Raw genomic sequence first — 21,668 nt, forward strand, 5'->3', positions numbered from 1 at the left:
GTCAATGTAGGGCAGAGGCCATCGGGAAGTATGGACCAGTTTGTTGAGCTCCCTAAGGTCGGCGCAGTCTCTCCACTGGCCGTTTGGCTTCAATATTCCCAGATCCGGATTATTGAAGGTGCTGTTTACTGGACGGATTATTCCCTGGGACTCAAGGTTCTTAATTATTTCAGTAAGGGACTCCATTGATCGAGTGGCAAGCGATATTGCTTCTCAAACACTGGAGTCATGCCAGGGTCCGTGGGAATTGTTGTTGTGTGGATGTCGGTGCGACCACAGTCATATGAATCTACCGCAAAGAGAGCTTGGAAATCCAAGAAAACTTGTTTCAACTTTTGCTTCTGTTCCAGAGTCACACAGGCATCAGCTAGGTTGACTCTCTTCCACCATCTGCCTGAAGCCTGGAAAGACTTCTGGTTTTGCCATCTAAGCGGCCTCCTCCAGCTGGGTGGAGAAGCCCCTGGTCAGAGTGCTGGTTTGGACTGGAGGTTTCAGGTGGGAAAGGCAGCCCTCATGGACCTGGAAAATCACCTCATCCCCTCTGAAGTCACAGGTCACATCTTCCGGGCAAGAAGTGTAACCCAGGAAGTTCCCCCCATTCTGGGTAAAGATCCTGTCTGGTGTTGTATTGTCCTCACTGTCAAAACAGTCCTTGGGGATTGGTCCTAACAGTTCATTTCCTAAATCAATGGAGAAATGTCGGTTATCAACCGCCATTCCAATAATGGTGCCCGCGGCTACAGTAATACTCTAAGTCGCTGTTATCCACCTCTATTGGAATGGTGTCATGTTCTATGTTGACTAATGGTGTTGGGTTTACCCCCAACCCTTGCTGTTGGAGAGAAGCATTTAGATGAATATAAGAATCAGGGTTTTTCAATTTTTGTCCTCTTAACTTTCACTCCCAGGGAGAATTGTCGGGTCCTTTCTGGGATGGTGACTTCCTCTTTAACCTGAATTTCAACTTCATAAGGTAGCAATTGAGCTGACCTAAATGCTTTTTCTGGATCATCAAAGCCCATGGGATTATCCGCTAATCGGGACCAAGCTTTGAAGTTTATTAGGTCCAAACTGATGGCAAAGCGATTGAGAATATCACTGCCTAAGTAAAAGGCGGCAGTGACGTCTCACACGACCCAACAATTATGGACCATGCTCTTGTTGCCAATGGAGATTTTGAGCATACACCTGCTTGGCAGGAGATGTTTGGAATTGGGTGCTTCCAGGTCCATTTTCCATTTGTCTATCAGTTTGAATGTGGGAATGGCTGGATCTTTTGGGAGTTGTCGGAACATGGCTTCGCTGATGAAGCTCTTACCGTTGTTCATACACACTCGAGCGAGAACAGAGTCCTTCCCATCATTTAACTGAACAGGGATGAACAACTGCTCTCCAATTTGGTGAATATCAGCCAGGCTCTGAGCTGATTTCACATCTTTCTGGACTATCAGAGTGGGAATGTCTGATTGTGGATTAGTAAATAATTTCAGAGTATTTCCTTCCAGTGTGGAATACCACCTTAAACTGGAAGGAAGGTTGATTTTCAGAAATAGAGAGGACCCCCATCACCAGTCTGTTATCCTACTGCTATTATTGTCACGTCTGGAATTTGGTTGTTCTGGAAGTGAAATTCTACTTGGTCAGATTTTTGTTCAACCATGTGGCAGGTGCCATTTAAACTAACATGGTTGACACTCTGTTTTAATTTTATTGGTCGGCTAGTCTGTGTCCAGAGGACCTTGTTTACACAATCTATTAGGGGTGACAACCTTCTCAGGAGGTCATTCCCTAGTAAACAAGGGGTGTCCTCTGGAGTCACTACTATGACCGGGTGTTTCACCTTGTGTTGCCCAATTTTGATGTCCTAATCTGCAGTCCCCTCGACGGGAATTTCTTTCCCTTCAAAGTTCTGGAGTTGTCCAGGATGAGAGGTGAGAGGAATTCGGTAATTCTCCCCCCTTCCTGCATTTAGTTAATCAAAGGCCCTTTTGGACAGAAGGGTCGCTTGGGATCCAGTGTCCACCAGTGCCAAAATCGTACCCTGCCCCTGTACTTGAACCGGGGCATAGTATCTTCCCTCCTTCTCCTCAAGGGGGCACAGATAATGCACATTTTTGGACAACTGCTGGGCTAATTTTCTGGTTTTGGACATTGGGAGAGGAGATTTGGGCAGAATTCTGTGGAGAGTCTTGGGAATCTGCAAGAAAAAGTTGGCAACTTGAAAGAGGATATTCGAGTTCCCCTGGTTCCGGTCCTGGGCCGCCCCCCCCTTTTTGGAGGCAGTCACCAGGATGGGTTTGAACCAGGGGTTTTCGGTCTTGTTGGTTCTGGGATAGAATGATGGGCGGCGACAGCTCAATCCCCACATCTACCCAGTCTAGGTTGGAATCCCTTGGGACCCATTTTTCCTTGGGAGGAGTTCTCCCATCTCTGAAGGAGAATATCCTTTTCCCAGGATCCTCCGAGGATCCCACTCCCTCAAATTGGAAGACCTGTACCTCCTCCACAAAATGGGTCTGTTTGGGTCCTTTGTTTCTCCTACCTCCTCTCTGCTCCTTGGGTGGCAGACTTCCAGGGGTAGGAGATTTTGTTTCCGGTTCCTGGGTTTCCAGGGGCTGTTTACAAGTGGGGAAGGAAGCTTCCTCCAAGGCTTTACACCCCCCTTCCACTTGTGCCTCTTCCCTGGGAACCGGTGGGTTATCGGGGTGCTGCCCCCGTCATTGTTCTGGAGCACCAGGCCCAGAGTTTGGGGCATTCTGCGGTGGCATGCTCATCTGAGGGTTCTGTTGAGCCCTCAGTATGTGACCCAGATCCTATGCCATATTTTGGACCTGGCGCTCTAATTGGGAAACCCGCTCAGGCTGATACGGGGTTCTGTTTTCTCCCCTGGGCTGATCCCGGGAAGGGTAGCGATCCGTTCTTCGGTAGTGCCCGGGGTTGGGAAGATTTGGGTACCCCTCTAACCCTTGGCCTCCCCTCTCCCGGATTAGGTTGTCTGGGCTCAGGGAATTGGGGAAAGAAGGATGGATGGTTTTGGGGCTGGAAGTTGGGTGGATACCTGGGGAACAAGTTCTGCCCAGGATTTGGTGAATTTCTGACCCCCTGGGGGAAGTACGCAGGGAAGTTCCCTGGGTTGGGCGCTTGGTTGGATCCCCCACTTGGGCCAGAGGAGTCCACACATAACCCAAGATTGGACTGTTTCCCTTATAGCGGGCACTTACATAGTCAGAGGAGCGAGGGACCTCATTTGCGGGACTACCTCCTTGACTCCCTGTCTGTGACTGGCTGAGGGCCTTCTGGGCTTAGAATTATTTGGTGCCGGCAGGTTTTTAGGTCCCCCCCCCCCCATCTCCAAATCTAAAATGGGGGCAACCTTTACCTCTGCCACCTTGGCAGCAGCAGGGGTGCTGTTGGTTTTGGGGTTTTTGGGCCGATTCTTATTTTCCACTGGTTTCTGCACCTCATAGATGCGGGTGGCTTGCTCAATGACCCAGTCTAAAGATCTTTTCTCGTGAAAATCTCTCACGAGCTGGGTCATTATGTATTTGGGGAGAGCATGGAAAAATGTGTTGATGAATTCTCTGCTGTCTGTGCGCACCCTTCTGGTGGTCTGCGCAAAGGTACGTTTCAATTCTTGCATGAATTCTTGCGGGGCCTGATCCTCCCCACATTGCAAATTGTAGGCTGCCTTGCGGGCCTCTTGAGGATTTCTATGAACAGAAAAATGTTTCAAGATGGCCGCCCTATAGGTGGACCATCTTGAATGATTTTGGTCCTCCAGCCCCGCAAAGAAACTGGAGTATTCTGGGGAGAATGTCCATTTGACGTACTGGATGCAGCTACTGCTGTCCTTCAAATGGAAAGTCTCCATCATTTGCTCATAAAGCTCCAATTGTTCCCAAACAGAATACTTGGCGTTCTTGTGATAAGGCGTGATGACACTCCTTATTGCCTTGATCTGCTTTAAGGGGTCCTTAAGCAAGGCCCTTTTTTGCCTTATTGGCCTTTTTGGTTCGGGTAACCCTGGTCCACTCATCCTCTGACTCAGAGGCACTGCTCCCAGAGGTGCCCGTCTGATCTTCCAGGTTTTCCCGGATTCTGCGAGCCTGGGATTGGCTGGCAGAATGTGGGGACCTGGTCTCCTGTGTCCTGGGCCACTTAGAGGAGTCTTCAGATCCCTCCTTGCTGCCAGGATTTGATGGGTACCCCCCCTCCACTGACCTAACTGGGCAGAGGTTTTTAGGATGCCCTTAGTGGGTCTACTTTTCTGGGGTTCCCCACTAAACTGCACTGTGCTAGGTGCCCATACCCGGATGCCCGCCCATCCATTCCTGGGAGGTACTGGCCTATGAACCCCATACTTTTGGCTGGATAGTAATCTGCCCTGTGGCCCTGTGCTCATGTGCGCCAGGGCACATGGGGGTGGCAGAGTCCAAAGACTGGGAGAGAAAGCCTCTGGTACTAGGGCTCCTGAGGTCATGCTCAGGGGTTTCCCTTTCCCAGCGAACTTCATCTCTGTCAGCCCCTGCTCCCTGTTGCAATGCAAGAGCCTGCGCTTTCAGTTCCTCAGTTAAAGCCTTACTAGACTATCAGTCTCTCCTGCATGGCTACCTGTTGCTGGAGCCTATCATTGTGCTGACAGAGAGCCTCATTTTCTCTCTGCGCCTCCCGATTGGTCCTGGAATACTGGGCCAGTCTTTATTGCAGGGTGGTTACCTCCTGGGTACCATCCCTACTGGCCTGTTCCTTTCTTGCCAGAGCATCTTCCACCCTCCTGGTGTGCTCTAACAAGTCCTGATGCTCTTTTTGGAGGTCACCCAGTCCCTGGAGGCCAAGTGATTTTCTTGAATTTTTCTTTTTAAGTGGCAGACTTCCTGGCCTAAGGTGTCCCTTTCCTGAGCAAGAGCCTGCATCTGTGCCGCCAGGTCGTCCCTCTGCCGTTGAAGGGCACCAGCTTTCTGGCGCTCTTCATCAAACTCTGCCTGGGTATCCATGTCTTTCAAAATCAATTTATTGCTTTCCTCTTTCTCTCCGTCTAGCTGGATTTGCAGGGTGGCTACCTTCTCTGTGCATGCCCTGTTGAAATTGATCTGTTGCTCCAGCTTTTTCTGGCACTGCAGTAAGGAGTCCAAACTGTCTTGGTGCTCCTTCTGCAAAGCCAGAATCCTGGTATCCTGGTCAGCCTTTTCCTGTTGCAGGATATCCATATCCTCCTTTATTTTAATGATGTACTGTCTACTATCATTTTCTGACTCCTGGCTCCTGTGCAGCCTCTGCTCGGAAGAGACCAGGTCAGATTGGGCCTTCTCTGAAGCCATCAGTTGCCTATTTGCCAGATCTTGGCCTTCAGCACATTTGTCCTGTATGGCTCCCATATATAAATATAAATATGCTGCTACCCTGGCAATCTTGTTGTGCTCATCCTTGGCCTTAGGGGCCATATATAGTTCACTCAGGGCCACATGTAAGGGACCCCGATCTCTCCATATATCTGACCCTGTTTCAGTGATCTGGGGTGCGATTGCCTGCAACCAGACTGCCTGGTCCTGATGAGCCCACTCACCTCTTACAAATAGCTTATGCAAGAGGTGTTCTCTGGCTATTTTGATATCTACCAAGGTCGTCATTCTGGAACTTGATTTCCTTCCTGATTTACAGAAGTTTGTATTTTATTTTGCAAAACAGACCGTTTCCTTAGAGCGTTCCTTTGAGGGGTGTTTTTACAGTGTAACACGCCGTGGTGATCCAACAGAATTTATATATCCTGTCAGTTAGCACACTGTATTAATCTGCACAAGTGATACATCTAATCCAGAATCCCGGACGAGCCCCCACTCTGTTAATGACTCCAATCAAGCATTCCCACTAAGTCAGTGCCTTGTCTGGGATTGCTCAAGGGAAGCCCTTATTTATATATTTTTATGACAAGTTATAATCTGGATGATGAACCCTTGTATAACGCCCCTCTCTTAGAATCCCCCTGACCCCACTGAGCCAAGAAGTAGGTTCGTTTTGCAAATTAAAAGATTTATTGAAAATTTAACAATATATATATCACACTTTTATAATAAATTAATATTTGATATCACACTTAAGAATATGATGTTGATCAACAATGGATAATCTTACACTAGCACACTTATTTTATCACTTAGGAGTTGGTATGGAAAGAACAAGGTAGCTGGGAATGCTTTATGGTTTCAAGGAGATGCAAAGATGAACAAAAGGCAGTACAGATATGATTTCAGCAAAAGATAATATGATGACTTTTTCTCTGACAATTCACTCCCCCCCCCCTATGCAATGTAAGGAGATGGAAGTAACACACAGTCTTCAGGAATACAATCACAGTACAATACAAATTCAGTTCCCCCTAGCAAGCTTAGATCACAGGGATGATTTTAAACACAGGCAAAGTACTTTAAATGTGGTATGCAAAGAAGGGAAAAATATGCTAAAAATGATTTTAATTCCCTATAAGAGATTCGGGGTGGGTGATAGCTACTTTAAATTAGTTCAGGATCACTTTAGCAATGCTCTATGAATGATTGTCAGGTTGCAAACGAATTTCAGCAAAGAAAAGCAAGAAGCTGCTATTTTGACAAGTGAAGAAATTTGAGCCAAATCGCAAATCGCGGCACTTTTTCTGAGTGCGTCGAGCGCGATTATGGAAAAAGTATAATGAATAGAAAGTTTAGAGCTTGTTGGTAAGCTGGGAATCTTAGCTTCCAAATGAAAGTTAAATTCCGTTCCTAGCACAAACGGTTCAAGAGATACGGACGAATTTATGAAGGTCGTTTTTCAGAAATGAAATAATGATTCAAAATGGCAAATGACACTTTTACAGGTTTAAAATCGGAGAAGGGACACCTGATTCTATGATGCAGTTCTGGATCGGTTCAAATGTTTTGAATCAGATTAATTTAAGCTAAGAGATGGGTTCTGCACAGTTCTAGCTGGGTACTCACACTATAAATTTGAAAGGAATGGCCTCGTCACGGATCTGGTCAACAAGTTTAGCTGTGGTTCTCTCTGCTCGGCGGGTCAATCAGGCACCGGTTCTGTTCACAGCGGTCTGGTCTGGGTCTCTGGTTCTGCTCACAACGATCTGGTGTGGTCTCTCTGGATACAGCACTGCTTTCTGGGTACTGGTTCTGTTCTGGATACACAGGACTCTTAGCAAGCAGCAAACCACACAGCCTGGCGGTTGAATAGTTTGCAAAAGATTTTGAGGCCTGCTGAAGAGTTCAGCTCTTTGGAGTTTTTGTTCTGGAGTTAGTCTGGATCTCTGGAGTTCTGGTTTCTGGAGTTCTCCGTCAGCGTGCTGCGCAGGAATTCAGTTGAAGGTTGGAAAATGAATCTCCCTGTCTGGCTTCCAGTGGCTCTTTTTATGTCTTTTGAAAATGGGTGTGGATGCTAACTTTCTGTGCCCACCCCACTCATGATTTGATAGGTCAAGGATTTCTATTTGACCTGATTTGAGAAGGGAGCAGTGAGTCATCAGGTGTCATCTTTATGGCATACAGAAAGAACACTCCCCTTTGCTTTTACCTTTGAAAATCATTTTCACAACTAAACACATTTCCCACATACCCCAGTGGTTGACATTACATACACACATCATATATCACATAAGGTAGTTTCTGTTCCAACTCTGATGTTTCTAAGAGCATGGATTAAGAAATGACAACATTTTGCGCTTTTTGGTTGGTTTACCAATATTGGATTTTTACCAAAAATGACACAGATGTACACCGCCTTTCTACACATATTCCAGTTAATTTTTCTAGTGTGAACCCTGTGTCTGCAATCTCCATAATTCATGGGGTTTTGCCTCAGAACATGGTACAGAGTTCTAACACCTCTTAAAATGTGCACAGAAAAATCACAAGAATAATGATATTAATTATATAATTTTGACAAGTCCGTACTATGAATTATCCATCTTTTTGAAATTATGCTCTGGCCCAGAGAGGTGTGGTTTCCCAAAGCACATGGTGGAATTTCTGGTTTGTCCACTTCCTCCAACTCAAGTTGCTCACAGAGGCACTGCTCCTCCCCCGTTTCTCTCAAGAGGAAGCCATTTACGACCCCCCGCAATTTAACATTTGCCTGAGCCAAGGAAGGCTCATTGTTCAGTTTCCTGCAGTCCCCAGCTGCTCCTCCCCTAATCCAATCAGGGAGGTGTCATCTCCTTTTGGTGGGGTCAGCAGAATGCAGCCAGGCCTGGGAAGAGTGGCTGAGCAAGTTTCAACTCCTGTCGGGGGTAGTTGCCGGGCAGAATTCACTCTCTTTAAGCCAGGATTTAGCTAAATGTCACTTTTGTTCCCAGTTTTTCTTCATCCAAATCAAACTTACAATTTTTACACATGCAGCTAGAACGCTGATTCGAAGTTCAAAACTATGACATTTAACAGTTGCAAACTATGTGACACTCAACAGTAGGTCAATCATTTATTTTAAACATTTAGATTTAAGTGTCTTTCAGTCCAACTTAACTTAGGCTGCTGACATCCACAGCTCAGCCAGTTTCATTATGAACATTATTTTCGGCTCTTTCTTTCCCCAGATTTTGTATGCACACAAGACTACATACTGCCAACTGTCTGCTGGTGTTCATTGAGATTTTTGAATATCTTGCAATGTTTAAAATAGGCATTTTTAGCTTGCATTTCAGAGAAACAAAGGTGATTTCAAAGCGCTTTTTGAGCCGACCGGCACTGCTGTTTTTCCTTTGGCACACATTTCACCCATGGCACTCCTGGCCCATCACGCCCGCACTGGTGGGTGGCAGGTCAGGGGAACATTTTGGGGTGCGCCAAAACTGCACGGTTTTCCTGGATTCTGGCGCAATGTAGGCTTTTTCGGCCATCTTGGATTTTCTAAGCCCACAGCACCAAATGTTGCAGCATAATAGTCCAAACGTGGGTCAGGACACCCAACAACACATTAAGATAGATTTCGAGAATCATCCCTATGGACAGATTCTGAGGGGCCACACTATTCTGGTGAAGAGGGAAATAACACTGTCTAGCCAAACTATCAAGGTAATGTGACCGAGCATCAAGTCTTGCAAGAGAGTGGTGAATGATTCAGTTAAGCCCACACAGAGCACTCAGAATGTATAAAAACATTGTTATATTTAGCCATTAGGCAAATCTTAGCAATTAAAAACCACAGGTAAGGAAATCACTAAACATAGACTACTCATATATATATATATATATATATATAAACCTTCACTTTTGGATGTGCTGGCAACAGAACAATGACCCTTTACGTTTAAATAAAAGTTGGTTCAGTAAAAGAACACTGTAGAGTAGTAAAGTAAGGGAAAGACGAGACGAGCAATACAAATCTGAGAATATACAAAAAGAAAAAAAGCTGAACCACCATACAGCGCCTTATAATTATAAGGGTCAAAAGTCCTTTCATTACTACAAGAGATTGGGCACAAGTGCCCTTAGAGTCACAATAAAACCCTTTGCAGGTGGCGAACAGTCTTTACAGACTTAAGAACTGAATACACAGTTAGTGTTTTAAGAGTTATTAAAAATGTAAGGAAAGTTCTCAGGAAACCCTCCCCCAATTCCACCAACTTAGGTGAAGCACAGAGGAGGATCCTGGACTAGAACTTCACTTGTCAACCCTATGGCGGTTGAGTGGAAACGGGTATATTAACTCACCCCCTCTACGCCGATTCACTTAGGGCCCACTTAAGAGGTGTCGAGATGAAGGTCCGGGTAGTCGACAGTTTTATACACTGGTGAGACAGGTCCTAGCACTGGACAGCTGGTCAACCCTGGCACGACTAAAAAAGAACCAACATGTTGCCAATGACCTCTGGGGACCCTCCGGACACGATACAGTTGGAAATCAGTGATGGCCAACATGATCAAACAGCTGAAATCAACTCTTGTGGTGAAAACAAAAGCTGGTCTTGTGAGGCCTTTCTTTAAAAGCTGGAGGTCTGCAACTGCAGGGGGAGGGCTTTAGTTACACCCGTCAATGGTCTGCGGAGTACCAAGTCCAAATTCAGAGCGAAGAAAGATGCAGCAAGGTAGCACACAAGTCAGCTGGTATGATGTTTCTGGGATGCTTTCAAGAGCAGAATCCTTGAGCACGGGTAGAGACTGGTTGTTCCCACCAGTCCCTGGGTCCAAGCACTGATGAATGCCTTCTGGAGATCGGTAAAGGAGTAGGGCTTCGCAGAGACGGTTAAAGACGACTATGGTGGATAACTGCAACAACAAGTTCCGGGTCTTCAGCAAGATGCTCCTCTTCAAAGGGGTCTTGGCGCCAACAACGATCTGAAGAATGACGGCAGGAGTCCTCCTTTTATCCTGTATTTGACCTAAAGTTGACTCTCCCCATGGTAACGATCTGCACTTTTCAAACTGGCTGTTGCTCCTCCGGCCACCACATCTGCCCAGCAACAGACACGCTTTGGCCAGGATGTGGATTGAGACCAGACATATCCAGCCCAGACACCTGGCAACACGCACATACCGCCTCTTTGCTCAGGAAAGCAAGAGACTTTTTCGGGAAAGGACTAGTCTATGGAAAATTCATCCCGAGAGGGTACGAAAGCGGCCAAAAGACAAGATGGCCAAAAGGACAGGGCAACATCTCGATGCCTTGCCATTTTAGAGAATATACTACTCTAAAAAAGGCATTATGCGGTTAAAAGCAAATGTGCATGCTAGATTAATTTAAAAATAAATAAGTCGAAAAAGATCTGCTGCCACCAACCCATCTTAACAGATTGGGATGCAATAAGATACTAAACATTTTGTTTTACACAACAAGCATCCCTTTTCTCACGGCAGGCACCACTCGACGATTGAAATCGTAAAAACTAATCTAGAGGTTCCTTGGCAATAAGTATGGGTAAAAGCCTGGATATTAATTATGCAGCTAGTTTGCATCACGCCCTCACACGGGTCAGAATCATGCCTTTTTTTTTTTTTAAAGAGAATACAACTTCAAAACAAGGATCAGAGTTTGAAGTCAAAGTAGATTGCTTAAACAGTACCATGTTGCTGGGATCAATATCACTGTTTTTTGACGGTGCAGCGGTAGGACACTCAACATAATCATAAGCTTTTTCTTGATGCTCAGGCATAACTGGACAGCCTTTGCTTTCAGCATCTCCGCTAGGTGAAGGCTGTTTGTGCATTGGGCAACCTGAAAAAAGGAAAAAAGAAATTAAGTCAGTGAATTGTTTTGTGAGCATTTGCAACTCATACAAAACAACTGCAGATGTTATGTTGATACAAACAGTACAAAAACATTAAGATAGACTTTTCCATTGCTGTGGAAAGTTAGCTGGATGCTCTTATGAAAGATTTCCCTTTACTGCACCTTTCCTTCCATCTTAATGGACCCCGAATCTTTTTGCTTTTATTCTTGATCCATACACTTTTTACAGTGCATTGAAGCCTTAAGCTGCACTACACTGTCTTTTGCTCATCTGTTATGGGGAAACCGACATGTCCTTCAGGCTGTCTGTACTGGGAAAAATGGTTTCCCTTAGTCTTAGTTACTTGGTTACTAATTTTAGTAACTGGTTATCACTTGTGGTAACTTGTTATCATTGTACAACGCATCTCACAATGCAGTATAAAGTACAATGGGGTAAACTTTTGTTTCTGCCCTAGACTAACACTCAGAGGATGTTTGCTTACTCTAGGTGTGCTAAATGGACAGGCTGGTGGCAGCAGTGACTTTTTACCATGTTTTGATGCTTTTCGTTTTAGCCTTACCGCGTTTGGCTACCAACTATGGCGAGGAACCAAAAATGGCCACGCCACAAGGTCCTTTGCTTGTCCTTTGGCCATTTCGTCTTTGGGCCAGGAATTATATGGCATTCCAGTGGCCGGGAAAGCAGAGGTTTTGGCACGCTACTGGAGGGCTATGTGTGTTTGTGTTGGGAACAATTTCATTTCTGTGCTAAATTCCTCCCACCTTAGAGAACCACAACTCTTTTGCTGGATTTAATAACTCATGAGCGAGTGGGTCCTTTTTCTCACTCCCTCATGTGTTTTTTCCCCGATTTGGAATGGATTATGTTTTCACAGTTTTTGGAGTCTGACAAACTCCATAGGCATCTTGTTTTTTGTATAGTGAGACAGAGCACCCTCAGTGCAGTGTCACTGAGATACCTTTTCTTGGGTGACCTACTGTACCAAGAATAGTAAGGTGAAATTTAACCTACTTACCTTTTCTCTTTGTAGGTCCAGCACAAATCATTATGTAGAGTGCTGGGGGGTGCGGGGGGTGGGCAGGGGTTACTCAGTAGCCCATTTTCCTACTTTCTCATGTAACATTTTCTGTGACCCTGACTTTAAGTGGCTGGTGGCAGTGGTTTACTTTTTTACTACCATTGTCCTTTTCTACCGCAGGCTGAACCGTCAGCTGCAGTACAGCACCCATTTTGTTAAAAATGGCCCCGGTCTTCTTTTTTTTGCCATTTTCAGTTTGTGAGATCTTTCTTGGCTTTACTCTTTGTGTTGAGACAGGATTTGAGCACTGTGTGTGTTTTGCTATTGACAAGCTTCAGCCCTAAAGACCGCTCCTGGCTCCAGGGTGTCTGGAAGGACAGGATGTGAGAGAGGGTCCCGAACCTCCCCTGCACTTTGCATCAAGGAGTGCCTGAACAAGACCAATGCAGATTGGCTCGCTGTCCTGAAAGGACAGCAACCCTGCTGTGCGATTGACAGCCTAGGCTGTGCATGAATGGGAAAACCTGCTTAAAAAGGCGAGGTTTGTGGGACTAGAGGCAGACTCAACCACTGGAAGAAACATCTGAAGCAGAAATCGTGAAGGGAAGCCTTCTGCAACCTCCTGGACCTTGAATTACCCATTGAAGCCCTACTGCTGTGCTGACCTCCTTTTTCGTATCGACAGAGAAGCTCTGGAAGGACGACTTCTTCCCTTGGGTTAGTGTGACCTACTAACCAAGAGATTAACTCCACTTTGGCGCAATCCCTGACTTGCTATGCCTCGCCATTGCTGCAGAATCCGCAGAAGCCGAATGCCAGCCGTCGAGTGTCCATAACCGAGTGCAAAGTCTGCCACGGAACGAATCCGGTGAAAAGCTCCAGCAGCCTCCTAAAGACACTCCAGAAGCAAGTAATCCCGATCCATAGTCCCCCTCACCAGAGTCCAGGACTGAGGGAGCAAGGAAAGTCCAACCGGAGATATTCAATCTGAATCAGTGCAGTTTGTGAAACACTGAAACCGTGAAGTGCACGGAATCGAAGAGAGCCTGTAGCTGCCGACGACCCTCCAGAGTACTGCCGCAGGAGCCCTCCAGACGTCCACCCTCTTGTCCCCACGATTGAGGCTCAGGAACCAGGGTCTGCTTGGCTGTAGCAAGACAGAATCCAGCTGGACCACTTTTCTTCTAACCAGAGGTACTGTTTGGGCTTGGGGGTACTTGCCTGTGTGCTTTAATTCGTGCTGTCTCACTTGAGATTTGCACATGCTTAACTTTCTGAGTTGATTTCAACTCCCCTTTGCACTGGCCCAACAGCTTGTGTGTCAGTGATTTCCTTTGAACTATTTAACCTTGTCAAAGACTCTATCCAAGAAGTGCATCAGAACTATAGAATGTGCCCTCGCTTCCTAAAAACCCCTTTCTGAATCCATTGGCTTTGGCACTGCTTGTCCCTCCATAGGTTGTAGCTTGTTGAACACGGTTACTGCTGGGAAAGGCTTACCTAGATTTCAATGGAGGATTCAGTTGTCCTTGCAGTATAAGAAACTGTTTTAACAGTTACATTTTCCTTAACCCTTCCTTCCTGAATCTGAATTCCTTGTTATTGAAGTCACTTCAGGGTGTAAAAGAAATGTATTAGCATCTCCAAAGAGTATTCACCAGTGTTATTGATTATGAAAAGTAATTCCAAAGTTGGCTTAAACAGTTACAAAGCATTGGCTTTTTTAAAAAGAATGCTCATTTAAAACTGATGTAAAATAATTATTTATAACTGAAACCAAGTGTTACTTGGTTACTTGTATTGACAAATTTCATCTGTATAGCTCTAACAGCTCTACAGCTCACATGTACCCCTTTTGAGATAAGCCTGGTTTGCTGGCAGGATGTGGGCTGGGATTGTGTGGTCCCAATCCACAAGCTGCTGTCAGTGTGTCTGAGTGTTATGCATGAGTGTTCCCGCCAGTGGTCCTGATAACACCACTGTTGGTGTGTGTGGGGCTAGTTCTGCTATTGGGAGTTTCTGCTCTTTACTGGCTTTCGGGATAATAAGAGGACCCCAGCGCCCACTCGAGAGACCCTGGAGAAACCTGAAGGAGCCAAGACTACAGTGCAGCTGTGAGACCCGTGAGGAGACCGGTGACCCATCTGAAAGAGGCTTGGCGGCCAACTTCTGCTGCTGTCATGGAAGAGCTTTATCTTGCTGTTGATCTTCAGCAGTCCTGCGAGGGGCGCTGTGACCCGTGGAGGGGAGGAACATCCATTCCCAACATCTACTCGGTACCCTGCGAAGAAGAGCATTTGGAAGAGCCCCAGGACCGCCCTGTGGCTGACCTGCTCCGAGTCATTGTGCTGCCGCCATCACATTCCGCGTTGAGGCCTGGAACTTGGGGGCTCCTCAGCTTGTCCTACAAGACTTACCTCAGTGAGATTTCGGAGTCCTAACATAAAAAGGATCCGAGATAGGACGGAATGTCCAACTGCGACAAGTGACTCTCTTTGCGTGGCTGTGCTGCGGTGACCACCATCAGAAACAGCTCACCCGAGTTTAGTCCAGTTCTGAGAGGAGTCCAGCATTGTGTTCAGCTGCATTCTGCCACCGATTCTGCTGAGAGTCCTTGCACCAGCCAAAGACAACGACCGAAGATCGGCTCAAACTTGCAACCCCTGCGAATCAAGGACCAAGGCTGATGGCGGAAAAACAACCTCAGACCATCTTCCATTGATCTGCCAAGCCCTATGAAGAATCAGAGTACGAGGGGAGGGGGGGTAAGTGACTGTGGTTCTTACAAGCCCCTAAACTCTCTTTAAAAGTTTTGCTAACTTTTCTAAAAATTTTACAGTATTTTGGCTTTGCCATTGCATGCCCACGCAAGCCTTCCGAGCGTTGGGGACACTTGTTAGTTAGAATAACTTGTCCTCTAACCCTTGGAATCCTTCAATGGACCCCAGAGACCCTACCTTCATTTTTTCTAGCGTTACAAACTGTCAGAACGTTTCCTGAACTTTTGGGCATAAGGCCCCAAGCAATTTAGGGAAGGACTTATGAAGTTGGGGCTAATTCTCAGTGGACTTGTAGTGCATACCCTAATCTACACTTTCCTTTACAGGGGTTTGATCTGTGTTATGTCCTACTCTAGGGACTGTATATATGCATTCTATTATTAGTGTTGTGTGATACTTTTCTACCTGTTAGTAGTCATTTTTCATAGTGTTGTTTTTCCATACATCAACATCTGTATTTTTATACATGCTGTTTAAGTGTAATTTGCGACTCCCATTGTGTGTACTCATTGTGGACCCTTTACAAACTCACCACCTCTTGAGACTTAGCCCAGACCACTCGCCACTGCTATCTTGAAATGGTTTGGCTACAGCTCCCAGAGTTGTGTTCTGTCACAATATAAGTTGGCCTTCTATACATCTGTCCCCAGGCCAGAGTATAGAAAATCAGTCCTAACAGATGCCAAGACTGTCAGTACAGTACCCAGCTATCAAGTAACTGCTTGTGCCACTCTACCTTCCACAGGTAAACACATGTATTAAGAGTAGGCAACTGCTATATATAGACAGTACTGTACATATTAAACTCCCTCTAACAATCGTACGCCTGCTCAGAGGTGAATGTTCACAATGCCTGTTGCCATCAGAGGGAAGAGTGTTGGTGCAAAAGAAGAAAGGCCCCTTAAAGATCCCCTGAATAGACTACAAAAATGCTATCGGCGAATGTATTAAACTTTTAGTTTGAACAAGACACCAACGTCTCTCCGAGAAGGGAAATGGGACTGGAAACCCAATGTGAAAGTTAAGTATATCACGCCTCACAATTTGAACTTACTACTAGCCATTGGTGAGTGATGGTTAACGCTTGGAGTGTATTAAATTATGTGATGTCTGTATGTGGAGAACGGAGGGTGCAACTGACTTTATGTCACTGGCTAGAAGCTTACAACTTGAAATTTTCACATCCGAGTATACGAGAAAATGGACTTTGTACAAGAATTTAACTAGGGACAAATGCTCTAGAAAACATGTTAGCGAGGATCCAACTAGGATAGAGGAGATGCAGAAGAATCAGCTTTATAAAACTGACTTGTGCATGGTCTTTCCTTCATTGTCATCTTCAGTGGACTCTGCTTCAGAACAGCACAGTGGTGGCTGGTGAATTACTTCACTGGAGGGTTGTGAATATTCAACACATATAGGTTCATATTGTGTGCATGTGTACAAACGCATGCATGCAGACACCGCCATGTGTGGCGCGCACATGTACCCAGAGCAAGCGCAAGTGCTCACACACGAGAATTCTCATGCACATGCATGTATTCAAGCATAAGCCTGCCTCCTTGTGGGCCCAAATGCACAAGAACATTAAGTGTATACACACACACACCCCCCCCTTCTTCTCTGGAGAGATTACTCTGGGTGCATATCCCCGTCAGTGCGCCAAAGCTATCCTGTGGTAGGTGCCACACAAATAGGTCACCCTGCTCGGCTCCTTGTGTGAAATCCTTGTGCTTTGGATTTTTTTAAAGGCTGCACACTGCTGCAGCCAAAGGTACACTTGCATACACATTTTTACAAGTTAAAGCATACTACTTCATTTATCATCCTATAGCATTTACAGTGAAACTGAAATCGGTTTGACTGTACATTCACGGAGCCTGAATGGACACTACCTGGATTCATCTTAGGCAGTGGAAGTTGGAGGAGTTCCTGCAACATCCAGATATAATCTCGTCTCAAACCCCATCTTTCCCAGAATTTCAGAAAACTTTGTTGTTATCTCAGATTAAATGATTAGATGTTTTAGTTGAGAAAAAAAATGTACAGGCCATCTGCAAATAATAATTGAATATCAGCTGTCTATATGGGTAAGTGGGCAGCAGTAGTAGGAACCCTAGCGACTAGTCGCATAGAGTATTGGAATGCAATACTGGTGGGATAAGTAGGGAAGGGTAGGTCAATAGGTCCCCACTCCCACTACTTGTCCCACCCTGGTTGAGACCAATGACTCGTCGGCAGCCCCCCAGCCTCCCGGGCCCAGGCGGCAGGGCGGCCGACACGTGGGGCTGCACTATCACGTTATGTGGCAGAGAATAAACGCCATCTTGTATTAAGCCATCTCCATCTTGCTAGAAACGTGCATATCTAACCCAAGGCAGAAACACTGAACGCTGCGGGGTGACCCCCACTTGACCGCGCTCACAGAGGCCCACACTTCCCCCACCTCCCACTGCATGGCAGATCCGCTGAAGACTCGTTCTCACGAGTCACCAGACGCGAGCAAACAAAATAAAACACTGTAGCTGTTGACCTTCCGCAGTACATCATTGCTCCAGCTATGAACGAGAATACTAGGATGTAACTGAGATCAGCCCAAACCCTGCAGGCCCTGACCCCTGTACCAAGCCTCCCAGCTATAGACGGCGTGACGCCTTGCACCCATACCCACCCCGAAAGCCCTTGCAACGTGCAGAAACCATTTATGTAATATGTGCCTTGTTGACTAACGTTCGCTTCTAATATAAAGGAGAATGGGTAAAGAGAAAGTTGTGCAACCGATATTACATGTAATGAAGAGAGATACAAAGACTGGACAGCTGATAACTGAACAATAACTTGTGTTGCTCTCTTAATACACTCTTTACACACACCTGCTTGACACTACCTCATGTTCGTTTGTCAACTGTAAATGTGAAAGGCTATGTAAAAAAGTAGGATCATCAGCTAGTATCCCACGTAAATACAAATACATATGAGTGCTTTTAGGAACCCCATGTGTTGTTAGTCGCCCCTCACCAATACGACAGTAAAACCGCCTCGTGCAAGATGCCACGCACGGAGCTGCAAGGCCATTTCCCCCTCCACCTGCCCAGGCTCTCTCGAGATAGACGGTGTTCAAACAGCAAAGCCTTGCCTTCCCTCCCGACCCTGCTGGACCCATTTCAAGCATCCGCCACCCTCCCCAGTGTCAGAGGCCACCACAACCTGACTCCGTAACTTGCGAGCTACCTGGTCCTAAATCCTGCCGACTTTCAGGCACCGGTCACATGCCCCCCACGGGTCAGTAGTACCTCCGTCGACCCAGAGTTAATGACCCTAGAAAGGGGGGCGCACACACGTGTACCAGATCACAATACCATCCCTCACCAAAATTGCCAAGGATGGTTAGTCAAGCACCCCCACCCATGCCCCCGACTACGCCCATGGGACCTGATTGTTTGAACCTAAGGCGCCTCATAAACTGATGTATTAAGACACTCCAGATCGTGTATCAATGTTCCTGGCTATGTATTGATCTAAGGTCAGCGCTTACAAGAGTTGCAACTCAACAGGACACATGAAGTGTGATGAATGGGTGGTAATGTGTGGCCAAAAAGGCAAATGTTAGTTTAGCTATCAATCGTTGTTACAAGGCATGTCCGGCCCAGCGCTACATCCCGATGAGCCCAGCTGACCTCCCGCCCCACGTGGTGCAGCACAAACGTCCGCCAATCCTGGAGAAGCAACAATATACAATGTATACCACCTAGCCATCACCACCCAATCCCCGAGACTCTGTGGCCCCTATAGCTTACCTCATGCATGATGTGTATTTGTAATATAACTAACTGTCTTTGCTATTGTCAGACAGAGCGCTCTGAGTTTGCAGAGTCCTTTGCATGCCCTATATTGAATTATATAAAGCTCATTTGATCTTACCCGCACTTGGTCCTGTCCTCATTCCCTTCTGGGGTGTGTCCATTATTGCCTCTCACTAAAGGGGGTGCGTTTCTGGGGACACTTACATTCAGTGGTGACCCCATAGACGTGATTTGTTTTGTTAACTTTAAAACTGTCCCCTTGGCACGAGACGACCCCGGCTGCAGTGGAGACGCACGGTGCGCCCGCACAACAGAGTCGCCCACCTACGGCAACTGGTACGCAGAGACGTGCGCACGCAGTTAGGGCGAGAGGGTACGGGTCCCGTTTCAAAAAACCCTTAGTACCGGTCGCCGGAGCCGGGTGGGGCCATTGAGTGCGAGGCCGCGCTGCTTAGACGGACCAAATCCGGAGAGTCTCGGATCAAGACGGGCACGTGAGTATTAAGTGCGAGTGATATTAAAAGGGAAAAATGTTTAGTTTTTTTTTGAAGGACAAGGGGAAACGCGAAAAAGGGAGTGGGGAATATAAGGGGAACTATCTCACTTCTAATACTTTCTCCTTCTTTGCATATGGCCATTAGGACACAAAAGTGAAAAGGGAAAAGAGGACGGGAACCTAACTCTGTAAGGGAGTAGAAGGCGGCGCCGCGTAGTGCTATCTCGACTAGTGCTGGGAATAAGTTAAACTGTGAAAAGATAATCTAAGGGTGTCTAAGTGAAGAGACACAGAAAATACGTTAGAACTAGCTTTCTTCTTACTCTTCTCTAAATTCCTCTCAATTCGGGGCAGAAATAAGGTCTTAACAAAAAAAAAAAATTATATTATAGCTGTGTAAGGGATAGAGGGGTGTCGCCGTAGAAGGCGAAGGGCAAGACAGGGAGGGTAAATGCTATATGTGCATGCGGAGGTATGATGAATGTCTGCGGTGTGTTGTGCACATTGTATGGTTGGGATCTTCTGTAATTACGTGACACTATATAATTGCACTGTTTTTAAGCACTTTTCTAGGGGGGTACGGTCATTGTAAGTGTGGCCTGGTAAGATTTGCCAAAACCAACATCTTTTCATTGAACAAAGTGAGTTGTTTATTGTAACGTGAAAGGGGTTGAAGCCACATGTGCACAGTAACACACACATAGTGACAGAACAGACTAGTACAAACAGAGTAACACCGACTTAGGCATGGGAGCGGAGACAACCCTAGCGCACATCTGTAAAAGTTTACCAGGTCATGCAGAAAGAATAACTAAATACCATGACCAATGGGTAACGGAACTGAAGGGGGGAGGGTCTCCCCCAGGTCTGGCCACAAGGAGGGTCCTTTGATAAAAGCGTTCTGGACATGGTAGCCACCTGTATATTCCTAAAATACAATGGGAAGCAATTTCACAATAGGAGAGAGATACTAGATCTATGGCGATTATTTGAGGAAATACCCCCACCAAAGAAAATAGACACCACACTTTATCAACCCGCCCTCACGGCTACCCCATCAGCGCGAGCAGAGTGTATCAAGGAGGACGAGGGAAAAGAGGGAGTCATAGAGGTGACTCGATTGTACCCACTTCTAAACAAACCCCCCACCTGCTGAAGGTTACAGTGATCCCACATACGTGTCCACTAGCACCCCCACACCAGCAGCAAGACCAACTGCGCCACCATCATACGAGTGCCCCCGATCAAATGGGCAGGTGGGTACCCCATCGATAAACATATGTAAATTGACAGAAGATTTAGACGCCAGGCTCTCAATAGCATGGGAAGAGTTGTCAAGGATAGAAAGCCTATGCGAACAAGGTGTGCCAAGTACAACAAGGTCAGGACGATTGTCCCGGTCACACCCCTTAGATACGTCAAATGAGGAAGGATGGAAGAAAGGGGAGATCCTATTCAGAATACAAGAGGAGCCCACGCAGATAGTAGAACTAGGAGCGAACAATATAGGAGGAAGTGTAGGGAGAGGGGGAAGGAGTGGAAGGTGATGGGAGAGAGGAGCTGTGGTGTGACCTAGATGAAGATGAGCAGGAAGATGGGAGATTGGGAATAGCGGCAGGTGGAAGTTTAGTGGAATTAGAGGAAACACCACCAGGGAGGACACTAGAGCCAGAATGGACAGGGAGGTTAAGAAACAGGACGGGAAAGGTAGCTATGGTAGGGAAGAAGGGAGCAAAGGTGAGTATTGGGAGAGGATGTAAGGGGCGACTACAACTCCCACTAATACATTGGGGGGCGGGGAGACCGAATTACATACCTTGGGCACAGATGGATAAAGCAAACTTATTGAAATTGCTGCCCCTGCTATAAGGTGGAGCTAGCAAATGGATATATGCCTTTGAGAAACACTGCAGGGGTGCCCCTGGCCATTGGAGATGTAAAGAGTTTACTCGTGTCAGCAGTGGGGGACCAATCAGACAGGGTGTGGACAAAAGCAGGTTTCCCGGGAATAACGTTGGATAGTGACAGACATGATGGCGCTGCCTTCAATACCGTGCGTGCGCGTTTGGGACGGATTGAGGGAAACATTCCAAGACACGCCAGATTTACAATCAGTAATGCAATGCACTATGAATGATGGGGAAGAAGTTACAGATTACATTTTCCGGGTACAGGAGATGTGGAGAGCTGAAATGGGTATGCCATATGACCAATCAACATCACTGTTTTACTTCAGAATAAAGAGAGGGCTCCCAAAAGAAGTGCAAAAAGCGCTTGACAAAATAGCAGGGATCGAAGCAAAAGGATGGCCAGAGATACAGAGCATAATAGTGTACCATTGCAAAAGAATTAAGGAACGAGAAAA

General features: G+C 46.3%; 1 protein-coding gene across 3 annotated transcripts in view; it reads right to left on the reverse strand.

Moving 5' to 3' along the window:
- HCCS (holocytochrome c synthase) overlaps window positions 1-21,668 on the reverse strand; it is a 338,093-nt gene that overhangs the window by 196,865 nt on the left and 119,560 nt on the right. For all 3 annotated transcript variants that reach the window (XM_069641282.1, XM_069641281.1, XM_069641280.1), the window contains exon 3: window positions 11,036-11,187. In XM_069641282.1, the coding sequence (XP_069497383.1) occupies window positions 11,036-11,187 (152 nt within the window). The remainder of the gene's footprint in view (window positions 1-11,035; window positions 11,188-21,668) is intronic.

Source organism: Ambystoma mexicanum, chromosome 1q (assembly GCF_040938575.1).
Source record: "Ambystoma mexicanum isolate Mex_15411 chromosome 1q, UKY_AmexF1_1, whole genome shotgun sequence".
NCBI classification, from domain to species: domain Eukaryota; kingdom Metazoa; phylum Chordata; class Amphibia; order Caudata; family Ambystomatidae; genus Ambystoma; species Ambystoma mexicanum.